We start from the raw sequence: 12,423 nt of genomic DNA, 5'->3' as shown, positions 1-12,423 counted from the left end.
TCTCTAGATGTTTTCTTTCCCTGCTGTTGACATTTCATAATAAATTTGTTTGTATACTATCTTCATAATTTTGAACTTTTTACTTTCCTGAAATACTATTACTAGTACTTATTTACTACATATGAGTATGCTAAAGGATTTTTTATTTGCATAAATTTGTTTTCTCTTAATTTTCAAAAAGGCCCTGTGCTTCATAGGAAGGAAAAGCTGTCCTAGTAAACTTGTGGTTCAAGCCAAGATTTTGGATATGGAGAGAATCATTTGAAACCCAATTTTGTGCAGTGGTAAACCAAAGGTCCTCATAGCCATTTGCTGAATTATTTTTCCACAGAGCTCAAATTTAGCATCTATTTGGAATGAAAAGCAAAACTGAAAAACTAAGATTAGGTATCATGCAGATGATCTTTAAGTTATTCTAGTGTTTAAGAATTTGACATATGGCATTTTTCAATCCTCAACCATTCTATTAAATGGTTAGAATTTCTCATGTCATCTTACCACCAGGTTAAAAGCTGTTGGTGCCACCTTGATAAGTTTATTAGGACAGCTTGTCCTAAGAACTTTTCATTCTTCTTAGGATTCTTCATTAAATTCTTTCATCTATTTAAGAAAGTTCTTCCTGTAGCAGGAGTGAGTTGTAGCTCTAAAACACAGGCATGTAAGCTCCCCCCCAACTAAATTATGAATTTGGATTATTATCTGAGATTCTGAGGTCTACTTTTGGTTAGTGCTGATGAATGCAGCTCTTGGTTGGTACCTTGGTGCTGCTTTGTTGTTTTGCATGGTTGTCATCTGCTACCATGAATTTTTTCATCATTTTGTCTTATTATACTGCAATAGAGGGCTATTTCTCGGGATTGTTGTGAGGAGGACATTTTATTGATTTGTTCTATGCAGTTAAGCATTTACTTGGTTTGCAATTACAGGTCTTTTCTTTTTTTTTTTCTAATTATTATTATTATTTTAATATTTTCTATCTGTTGCTTTATATGTCTATGGGGAATAGGCTCCAGTGTGTTTTTCCTTCTACTAGTGACTTCAACTAGGAAACCTAGTCAGTTTTTCTGTAGAGAATTTCTATTAGGAAGCCTAATCGACTGTTGATGTCTTAGAAGTCTTTTGCTATAGGAACAAGTGAGGGGCTCAAGATTTAAACTACTCCAAAAGTCACCATAATTTGAATTTGCTGACTGAATTATTTTTGTAATGTCAAACAAACTCGAGATAAGATGTTTTTATTGCTAGAAGCATGAAGAAATTTCAAAATATAAATTCTTCTCTGCACTACTTTATTGGAAATTTATCAGAAGAGGGAGAAAAAGGTATGCCGTATCTTTGAATTTACTCTTAACTTGCTTGAATCATGCTCTGCTGATATTATCCTGGGTTCTCTGCACCGGCTTAGTAAATGATCTTCAAATATTTCGCCATCATAGGATAGTCAGTAATATAAATTGTTGATTACCATCTAATTATAAAGTGACTGTCTTGAACTTGTATTACAACTATCCCCTTTTTTTTTTTTTTGGTTAATTTAATAAGTAAGGATTTATTAATGTCTAGACTAAGAGGTCCTATCTTAAAGCAACGTTATCAAAGTTTAAGGTATTGCATTTTGTTTCAGTCCTGAAAGCACTATACCCTCCAAATTATTCGGATACGGAAAGTAAATATTTTTTTTGGGAGAAACCTTGCATGTGTTATTTCAGCATTAGTCGTTAGCATCTCCCCCCCCCCCCTTCTCTTTTTTCCCTTCCTTTTTCCTTCAAGCCTCCAAGTGGCTGCACACAGAACCAGGATCAAATTCATGTTGATATATGGTTAAATGAGCAGTTTATAGTACAAAGAACATCTTTTAATGAGTATATCCAAAGCCTATGCCTTCTAGACATCCAAAAACCATCATCTATGCTTTTAAATGCACGAGGATATAGTAAAAGGAAATCCGACTAGATTCAATGTTTTTCTTCATGTTGTTAATCCTTTGACATAGCAAGGACCAACATTGTTTATGGTATCTTGCCCTTGTAACAATTGGCAGATGGTGAGTTGTGTGATTTCTTGGGTCAGCTTTATTGTTGGGATGGCTGTGGTTATTGATCCAGCTATAATTGTGAATACATTTAACTATTTAAGATTCATTGTGACTATATAATCAAGCTTCGATATATATTGCGAGTAATCTAGTGTATCATGAAAAAACGAATCATGTGAAAGTGGATATTCATTTATTCGTGATGCTGTTAATTGTTAGGACAAGAGTGGTGTCTACTCCATTTGTTACCTCTGCTGATCAGATTGCTAATGTTTTTACAAAGGCGTTATTTGGTCCTTTATTTAATAAGTGTTGCAAGTCTTTGGGTGTGAGAAACTTGTATGCTCTGGCTTGAAGAGGTGTGTTAGTTAGCATGCGCCCTATGCAAGCCGTACCTAACTTGTTCACCAAGTTATGGACTCTTGGTTATGAGTTGTAATTAAAGTTAATACCCTCTATAAATATGAGTTTAAAAATAAAATAAAGGCATCAAGCTTGCTCACATTGTGCGTAGGTTCTTCTCCTCTCTCAAGATCTCTCTCTTTTTCTCGTTCTCTCATTCTCTTTCGATTCTTGTTTTGTTGTTTCACTTTGAACATGCTTAGAGGTAAAACTGTATAAGAATGCTCTAAGTAAAACACTATTTGTTTTATAGCTTGCTCACTGATTGCTGCTTAGTTTAATGGGGTGATCCAATCACATAATACTCGAAAAGCAATGGCTCCACAATGTCAACTCTGCTTTGATTTTTTTGGGCAACAACTTGTTCATCTGCTCCTTCCTCAGTCATGATTGATCCAATATGACCAAAACAATTTTGGTGTATGCTTTGGTACTTAATCATAATAATCCTATAATAGCATTTTCACTGATTTATACATACTAAATAAATCCTGCTTTTGCATTTTGGTGAACTGCTCAACTCCCTAACACCAAGATTGAACATTTTGGAACGGCCATTCTTCAAAGTTCAAACTTTTTGACTGCTAGCGTGAATGGTTGTCATTGTCAGTATGAGGAGGAATTGTCCCTAATGTAGTTCTAGGTAAGTTCAGCTAGATTGGGAATTGGGTTATTTGGTAGGACGTAGGATTTAATGGTAGGGTTAGAATAGGTTGATGTAAGAGAGTCTATCTGTGAAAGATTAGGATGTGAATTGGGAATGTATTATTTAAATCCATCTTTTGACTCTTGAAGCCATGCCTGGAAGTGTGGTACAGTTGTTTAGTGGCTAGACCACATTGGTGATCTCTAAACTTAAGTTGGTACTTCCTGACCAATGTATGATGAATGTTGATGATGTCCGCTACTTACAAATAATTCAGTTTGTAATTTGTGATATTTTGTTGTTATTTTCAATTTTATGAAGTATGAACGGTTGTTCTTGCTAGTAGGTGCTTTGTTGAGTTGGGGGGGGGGGGTTTAGTCATATGTTCTTGTATGATTGTATCATTGAGGACAGAAGCAAGTATTATAGTGCAGTAGTTGGAAAGTATGGTCAACATTCGAAACCCCGTTTATGTGTTGCACGGTGAATGTACATCTATTGCTGAACCACAAAAGGATATTACCTTGTGTGGTTGTGATTTGCTTGGATGGAAGTAAATTTGGTATTGGAGTGCATCCCTTAGTTTTCTTGGATTAAAGTGGGAGTGGAGTGCATATAAATTATAACTGGATAAAATCGGGGACCCTGAGCCAGCGGTCACATATTGTCAGTGCAAGTATATTGGGAATTACCAGTTGCAGAGCAATTGAGTGTTGTGGTGTGCTTTAGAGATAGGATACTGTCCGTGGGACTAAATTTGTGAGAATCATAATTAAGTACTGATTCACCACTCACCTCAGTAGTACCGAATCCTTGTCTATTAGTAGGCATGGCCTGTTTATCAGAGCCAATCCTGGCTCCTAGTTTCCTTCTCCTTCTCCAACCTCTTCTTATTTCTGATAAGTCCTTCCCTTTTCTTTCCTTTCATAATTTCTCTATTATCTTCCTTTGTCCTAGTAGTGTTTAGAATTTATGCTATTTTCCCTGCTACCCGATGTACTCAAGCAAAAACTGTTGGAATTCGCTCACATTCTAAACCTTTAGACCTGAAATTCTGGGAAGTAGTACCTTGCTGCTCAAACATAGATTTAATACAGGGTACTTAAAGGGGGAAAAAATTCAACTAATTGGGGAGTCTTGTAAACTAAGAACCAACTTTAACAAGGAAATAAAGATTCCAACTCTTAAATTTCTTTTTTTTTGGCGTGTGTGTTTCTGGATGAAACTCTAACTTAGTCCTACGTAGGAAAGCTAAAACAGTTAGAAGGCCAAAACTAAGACTGAAATAATTTATTTAGTCTAGTCCAACTCCTGTTGGACCAAACCCCATTGGATTGGTTCCTTTTGGGGTTGGTCCAAACCCAATTGAACTAGTCTATTGATACTTCATCGTTGACATATCCTGTCATCAGTCTTTCAACTGGGTTTTGTCTTTTGTTTCTCCCAATTTGCATCTGACCTTTTCTTTTGATTTATTTGAATTGAGTCATTTCCTGCAGTGACCTGCGCATGGATCTATTGTGCTGGAGAATCTCAGTTACTGTTTGTTCCACTCACTTGTCCAAAATAATGACTTCTATCCTACCTTTCTAATCTTGTTCTGAAGGCCTAACCCAATTTTTAACTTACACCGTGACCTAAGTAACCTAAACTGACTAGGAAACTGTTTCAAAACAGAATGGACTTGTAAAATCCTAACCCAGCCTAACATAAATAACTAGTAAACTAAATAAATAAAGGCACTTAGTGACCCATATCCTACCCTATACCAGTAGATTGTGGGTGCATTAAAGTAGCCTATTATAATGAAAAAGCATTGAACTAGAGGCCTAATGTAATACCCAACCCAAGGCTTATTTCCACTAAAATAAGCCTAGGGATGAAGGGAGCGAAAGTGGAGGGGAGGTTAGGTTGTGGGGGAGCGAACAAAAAATAATTGTACCTGCTGCAAATGCACTGATATTTGGAATTAGATGGGGGAATTTAAGTGAAAAAAATCCAGTTTCATTGTTTATGAGGGGAAATGAGAGGAATAGGATGAGGAATGGCACTACTGTTTCTGGTTGATTATTATTGCATTTATTCTGGATTAGTACTTCATGTAGCTTCTACAACTCTACAATTGGCCAGATACCTAAAAGATCCAGTATCACCTTATCATTTGAGGATGTAATTGCAAGAAGCTGTGTGTGGCAGTCACCATGAAAGAGTTAGTGGAAGTTTTCAGCAGGATAGCTTGTGGCATGGTGAAGTAATTTCCACATGGACAATGTGGTTATTTATCCCCCTGTCCACCCCCCCCCAAAAGAAAAAAATAATAATAATAAAAAGTGTGTTAGATATTCTTTTCTTTGTCAAGATCAGTTGAGCTGCTGTTTAATGTTGTGTCATAAGTTTATGTTTTCATAACTAGATATCCAGAGGTGGTTGAGTTCTGCAGTAGGATCATGTTCTCAAGGAGTTTGACACTTTCACATAAGTTACTCGTCTTTCCTCTGGGTGCTGACTGTCCTTTGATGATGTTAGATAGTATCAGTATGCTAATGTTTGTCATCCATTTCTTCTTAGGTGCATAGAGACTGAATGAATTCAATAGGATGGTGCAATTTCCCCCCCCCCCCCCCCCTCTCCTCCTCTCTTTCCCAACATTTCTTCTGTTCATGAATTGCAAGTTAAAACTTGCTGTAGTGTTGGGCTGTGCACTAGATCAGCCATTCCACCTTTGGCATTGGGCTGAAGGTGCATCAGGTCTTCTTTGTAACGTTCATGTTTTTGCTGGATAAATGAACAGCTGCTAGTGATTATAAGTCTCTCCTGAACCTCAGTGCTTGAGTAGAAGATAGACATTTCATTGTTCAACAGAAGTATCTGGGGTATAATTAATAAACAGCAAGCAATGTCTTCGTGCAGGGTTCATTTGTTTGCTGGGAGACTTGAAGGGAAGAGTGAAATTTTTATACTTGAGAGAAAAAAAAAATAATGTAATCATTACCCTATGTGACTATATGATTGACTCCCAAGTCATTCCATATTTGGTCATTAAATTTACTTTACTTTGCATCTGATTCCCTTTGATTTTAAGAAGTAAATACAAATTACATGTAAAATACATCTTAAGAAATATGGTGTGAAATTTTTAGCTCATACAATCATACGAAATAATAATTTCAAATTCTTTTTATGTTTTAAAATTTTCATTTCATTCCCTCAAGTTTCCTTGCAACCAAACATAGTGGAAGTTCAGAAGCACGTATCCAATTCAATACGAAGTTCCAAAACCAAGTCTTATTTCCAAATTGTTTGCTATTTCCTCTGATTCTCGTGCCAGATTTATAAGATAAAATGGGAAACAATAGTAAATCATAGCTAGGGTTGAGTAGTCCTCTGCTGATGGGGAACTCAGAAAACTGCTATATTCAGAGCTTAGGCATTCCAGCATACAAATGCGTGGTCAGCAACCAAAAGAGATTCTCTGAATGTCTGAGCGATAGAGAATGCAATAAATGGGTTATTGTATGAATTTCAAGTAGTAAATGAACTTGAGACTAATATTACTTATTCAGCCTGTAGAAGCAATCTCTACATTGACCATGATACATGCATTGGACACAAAACTAATTATACTGGGGGTGGGAAGGTAGTATGTTGCACTAATCCCATCATCCAAACAGCTTGCTTTGAAACACTGAAAATTTTACTTTCTGAAGTATGGTACTTCCTTAATCTGGCTATTTGTCAAGTCTAAGAGTATACAACGTCGATAACCTAAAAGATCAATATTCTTAAATAATCATGCTACATTTTTATTTGTATTTTTTCATATTTGCCAGAAGAAGAGTTAATTTATTCTCAGTGCAGTACTTTTGGAGCATATTGATCATCCAAGCCAGTTTTTTTAGTTTTCTCTTATTTTCTTGTTCTGCTTACAGTATTGTGTATCTTTTAGTTCCATAATTGGATGAGGTTTTTTTTCCTTTAGGTTTTGTCTCATAACTGAAGAAAATTTCTGGTACTTGTTTTTGTCAGTTACCTTGTTGCAGCAGCTTGCCTGCAAAGTATCTGGAGCCTATCAATGGCAATTATTGATATATATGCCCTTCTGGTAAAGAGATGCTTGCGGAATTCTCACATTGTCAGTTTGTTCACCATTGGTGATGGGGTAAGGAAAACCATTGCTGCCATTTGTTGGTGATTATTTTGACTGTTGAGATTTGGAATCCTCCCTTTTTTTAGATCCCTCTATAGCCATATTGGGTGTCTCATTGTATGGCCATGTGAATGTGACCAAAGAAAGAGATGCGTGCACACTAGAACAGAACCTTACTCTTGATCTTTTTCACCCTTCTTTTCCTTGCTTCTGTCTTCCCAACAGTCGGTAACAAAATTCACCAGTTATGGCATTTCAGCATGTTGGACACTTCGGTTCATGGAATTGGTTGATCATAAGTGTAATGATACATCTCCAGTCATCCCTTGAGAAATTTTATTACTAAGCTGCTTTCTTTTCTAGTTTCGAAAGCAGTAGATACTTTGTTGAAAAAAGAAGAAGAAGTAGGCATTGGTCTCAGATACATCATACAAGTGCCCTTTTTCTTTTTATTCCTGCTTTTAGAATTAGCTTGTGGAAGAACAACACACATAATATGGAATACTTATTAATTCTCCAGCTTTCAACTATTTTGTGGTTGAAGACATCGTTTCAAATAATTTTATATGCATGTAATTAAAGGAATTCAGTATTCCTTTTGCCATTTTCTTCCCTGACATGGACTTAGATTTTTGTCACATCAGATCACGGCCACACTTATATTTGCTGCTGCCTGTGCATCTGCTGGCATCACAGTGCTTATTGGCGATGATTTGAATGATTGTGCACAGAATCACTGCGCCCAGTTTGAGACAGCAACAGCAATGGCCTTTCTCAGCTGGGGAACTGTCTCTCCATCTTTTCTGTTGAACTTCTGGACGCTGGCATCCCGGTGACACTAAACTGGGAGAAGGCTATACTTTCATAAACAGTTGTGTTTTTGTGTGATCTCTACTGAAAGACTGTTGAGATTCAATCACCCTTTTCTGTGTATATTTCTTGAATTGGGGAATATATTCATATAATAGAAAGTATACTTGAAATACATATTGCATTTCTGCAAGAAAGCTCTTCATGAATTATCGGAGGTTGTTCTACAATTGAAAAAAAGACTTGCTTCATTCCCCCTCCGAGACCTAATTGGTAAGGATTGCTTTAAACACAGAAGTGGAGTCAGCAGTTTAGAAGTTGCAGCTTCTCAACACTTCTTTCCTAGGGAGGGTGGGTTTCAGCATGCCCATTGCTACACTCCCTGTGACTGCGGATATGTTGATGCTCTGTAAGTTTTTATGTTTTGCACGCATGACATTTATGGTTTTAGGTATGGGTAGCGTAATGCTTGAGTTGGGTGAGAAGTTTAGTTTTGCACATTGCCAATACAACCATCAAGGCAATGTCGTATTGGTTGCATTGCATGAACAAGAGGTAAAGAGACTAAGAAATCCTATTTTCGTGTTGATGGATACCCATTTTGATATCATGCACTAAAACCAGGTTTAAATTTTGTCAGTTAAATTTTGTACTGTTTTTTCATTTGGTCGAAGCAAAGAAGTATTGTACGAAGAGAACCATCCAGGGGCGAGAATAGGAAAATTACATGATTAGCAACATTTTAGGTTTTCTTTTACAAATTAGCTGCCCAAGGTTTTACTGTACAGGACTAAGTAAAATCGTGTTTGAATTTTCAAAACTAGCCAAAACAGTGAGACTCCGCATGGTGTCTGGTGGTTGTTACACATAGATAGATGAGGATTAATCGAACAAGATCTTCATCTTGAATTCTGAAGCTTGAGAAGAACAGTCAATAATAGAGGCGATCCTTTCTTTGTAAAGCGAAAATTTGGTGTTCCTTTCCTTTAATTCGATTGAAACAATCAATTACTATGAACACCTTCAGTAATTTTTTCACAAAGGTGCTTCTGCTCTGTTTCTGAGGTTGAATCTCAAGGGTTCTCTTTTTGTTTCTCGGTTGAATCTTTCAAGACTCCACATGGGTCGCTAGACAAAGAAAAAAGAAACTATCAAAAGATTTTTTTTTCTTCATTTTTTGGATCCAAGGTTCATTCGGGCTAGCTTGCGCGCACCACGACTACATCCTCGAGAGCTTTTTTATATCATTAATATAAGTGGGGTTTTCGCCCTGGCCTTGAGGGAATTCGAACTCTGACCTCTTATGTAGAAGAGTTGGTCTTTTGCTTAACTATCAAAAGACTTATGAGCCGTTAATTTTAATTTTCACCCCAGTTATTGCAGGGGTTGAACTGTTGAAGGCCACTAGACTTCAGAAACTTCAAAACTTTGCGGCTCCAATAGCAAAATAATCTAATCTGCTTGACAGTTTTCAGACCTACAAAAATAACCGAATAGAATAGAATTAAAACCAAGACGACAAGGAGACAGCTTAGTTGGATAGGAGGTAAACAGTCTCAGAAAATGGTCAGCTTGGAGTCCGGATCTGTGACCTCGTCGGGGAGCACTTTCGATGGCTTTTCCACCCCAAAGTACTGGGGGCCAGGGGTGGGTGATGGGAGGTTTTTATTTTTTTAATATTTTTCAGCTATAGAGCCCACTGATTTTGTGATGGTAAAACCATCAGGGAGCATTGGGACGGGTGATTCGGCAGCTTCCGTATGTTCATGGCCGTGGCGGGAAAGACAGCGCCGCCAGAGGCCTCCACCATGGAAGTAGCTGAGAAGCTATGATTGTACCTACATTCTCCAAAATAGATCTCCTGGTCCCCAAGTGATAACTCCTCGACCACCAAACCTTGTGTTTTGTCTTCCATGTTCCATTGATATGAACCACAATATGGTCAGATGAATGGAGGGAAGATTGCTGCAGAGTGGACTGGATTGGGGTTTATTATCTTCTCGTGGGTTCCAGAAGCTATATAACTCAAAAAAGTCGGTAATTTTCATCAAAAAGTGCAGATTGTTGAGATGGGTGATTAGAAATTTTTTAAGATGAAAAGGAAGTTGACCAGGGAGTTCCACGGGGGGCTTAAACAAAAACATTAAAGTGGGCTTTGGGGTCTGCTTTGCTTGTGGTTTAAGCAAGAAATGGTATCCACCCTTCGTTCTCTCTTCTCTCTGTTGTTGTTCCATTATAGTTCAAGCTTGATTTGAAGATTTTTATTAAAGAGCTTTAAAGTGAAATGGTATGTTCGGAGGTATGATGGTGGTGTAACCGATTAGAAGTAACGTTGTATTGGTTTTTTTTTTTTTTTTTTTTGAGGTTCATCCGGGCCAGTTTGCCCGCACCTCAATTACTTTCTCACGGAGCTTTGTGTGTGCAAGCTGACCTCTCCATTTAAAATATATAAAAATTAAAATTAAAAATTGTATTTTCAGGTCTTGTGCAATCGGTCTTTCGTTAATTCGGTGTGGGTCGAACCCAATGACTTCTCCATTTAAAATATATAAAAATTAAAATTAAAAAATTGTATTTTTTAGGGCCGTCTTGGTTACATGAGTCTGAAGGGTTTCAAATATCTAGAGATTTCAAATCTATAAATTTCAAATTTATGGAGTTATAATTTATAAAATTAGATGTTTGGTTGTGGAATGAAATCTGTGGATTCATCCTAAAAAAACTATTTGATCGACGTGATTTTTGTGAATGTGCAAATGTATAGCTTTTTTGAAATCTCTGGATTTCACCCCTTACCCATAAATCTACAGATTCCCATTTTTAGTGTAAAAAAGTGAATCTCTAGATTTCATGAATCTAGAGATTTTTACAACCAAACGGGTATAATTCGGTGCGGTAAAGAATCCCAGGTTTCAAATCTCTAGATTCATGTAACCAAACAGGCCCTTAAACATGGTATCCAGTGCGGTACAATTTTGGTACGAATGGACTGATGCCACTTTTGTTATTAGTTCATTAAGATCCTATTGAAATTGCAATCAACCAATCAACAAAATTTTATATTAACAGAGATAAAACAAGTAAATCTAATAAAAGGAGTGAATGACAAAATGAAAAACTGAAATAGGGAATTAAGGATATGATAAAGGTAAAGTGTTTTAATTGTAAAATTAAAATTTATATCCCTTAATTTGGTACGGCACCAATTCGGTACGGTTTCAGTACATACCGATGGTATGAGTACATAAAATCAAAACCGTACCGAAGAAACTCGGTTTCAGTACGTACCATACAGAATTTTGAACGGTACGATTTAGTACGGTTTCGGTACGCAATTGACACCCTTACTTGTACTACTCTTAAAATTTGAAATAGTGAAATCCCTCCCATTAGATATAGATAATCTTGAATATTCTAGGTTAGCAAATCACGTTAAAAATCTCATGTGTTGGTTTCATTTCCTCTCATTTTTGTGGTCGTGTTTTGTTGTTCACCCTGGGTTTCCATTTTAGTTGTGCAAAATTGTTAAAATCTCATGTGTGATAAGGGTGTCAATCGGTACGGTTTCGGTACAGTACCAACTTTGAATACTGAAAACCAGAACCGTACCATACCGAATTTAAACGGTACAGTACGGTTTTGGTATTTAGAAAGACGGTTCGGTACGGTTTCGGTATCAAACCGGTACGAAAAACGGTTTAAACACGGTATCTAGTGTGGTACATTTTTTGTACAAATGAACTTATGCCACTGTTGTTATTAGTCCATTAAGATCCTGATGAAATTGTGATCAACCAATCAATAGAATTTGAAAATAATAGAGATAAAGCAAATAAATCTAATTAATAAAGACGAAACAAGTAAATCTAAGAAGAGGAGTGAATGATGAAACCAAATAGGGAATTAGGGATAAGGTAAAGGTAAAGTGTTTTAATTGTAAAATTACGATTTATATCCCTTAATTTGGTACGGTACCAATTCGGTAAGGTTTCGGTACATACCGACGGTATGAATACCTAAAACCAGAACCGTGCCGTTCAAAATTCGGTTTCGGTACGTACCGTACCCAATTTTGAACGGTACAGTATGGTGCGGTTTTAGACGGCGCGGCTTGGTACGGTACGGTTTAACGGTTTCGATATGCCATCGACACCCTTATGTGTTGATTTCATTTCCTCTCATTTTTGACTTTTGTGGTCGTGTGCTGTTGTTTACCTTAGGTTTCCATTTTATTTCGGCAAAATCTTAACCGGGTGATTGATTTGTCCAATTATCCGGCTTCTTCAAATAAGTCATAGTTGCTAAAATATCTACTTTTGACAAAGCCAGTCATTCTTAATGAATGATATTGTTGACCCAAAAAACAAAATGATATCAACTTTT

The 12,423-nt window shown here is 36.7% G+C and overlaps 1 protein-coding gene across 1 annotated transcript; it reads left to right on the top strand.

Annotated features, from left to right (window-relative positions):
- Window positions 1-5,284: 5,284 nt before the first annotated feature.
- On the top strand, window positions 5,285-8,650 carry LOC149022019 (CASP-like protein 5A1). Its single transcript, XM_089147519.1, has 4 exons — window positions 5,285-5,334; window positions 5,497-5,628; window positions 7,083-7,242; window positions 7,875-8,650. Exons 1-4 carry the CDS (start codon window positions 5,285-5,287, stop codon window positions 8,064-8,066), a joined length of 534 nt encoding a protein of 177 aa, XP_089003645.1. The 3' UTR covers window positions 8,067-8,650.
- Window positions 8,651-12,423: the final 3,773 nt, after the last annotated feature.

Source organism: Hakea prostrata, chromosome 3 (genome assembly GCF_041222555.1).
Source record: "Hakea prostrata isolate BN-2017 chromosome 3, UWA_Hpros_2, whole genome shotgun sequence".
NCBI lineage: Eukaryota > Viridiplantae > Streptophyta > Magnoliopsida > Proteales > Proteaceae > Hakea > Hakea prostrata.
The sequence above is the reverse complement of the archived record's forward strand: the minus strand, read 5'-3'. Positions and strand labels throughout refer to the sequence as shown.

What these genes read in the sequence shown, in the direction of transcription:
- LOC149022019 (XM_089147519.1), top strand. Translation starts at nt 5,285, where the DNA reads ATGAAAGAGTTAGTGGAAGTTTTCAGCAGGATAGCTTGTGGCATGGTG. An exon ending in ATAGCTTGTGGCATGGTGAA is followed by an intron (nt 5,335 to 5,496) that starts GTAATTTCCACA and finishes TTTCATAACTAG; the next exon opens with ATATCCAGAGGTGGTTGAGT. An exon ending in GATAGTATCAGTATGCTAAT is followed by an intron (nt 5,629 to 7,082) that starts GTTTGTCATCCA and finishes TCATAACTGAAG; the next exon opens with AAAATTTCTGGTACTTGTTT.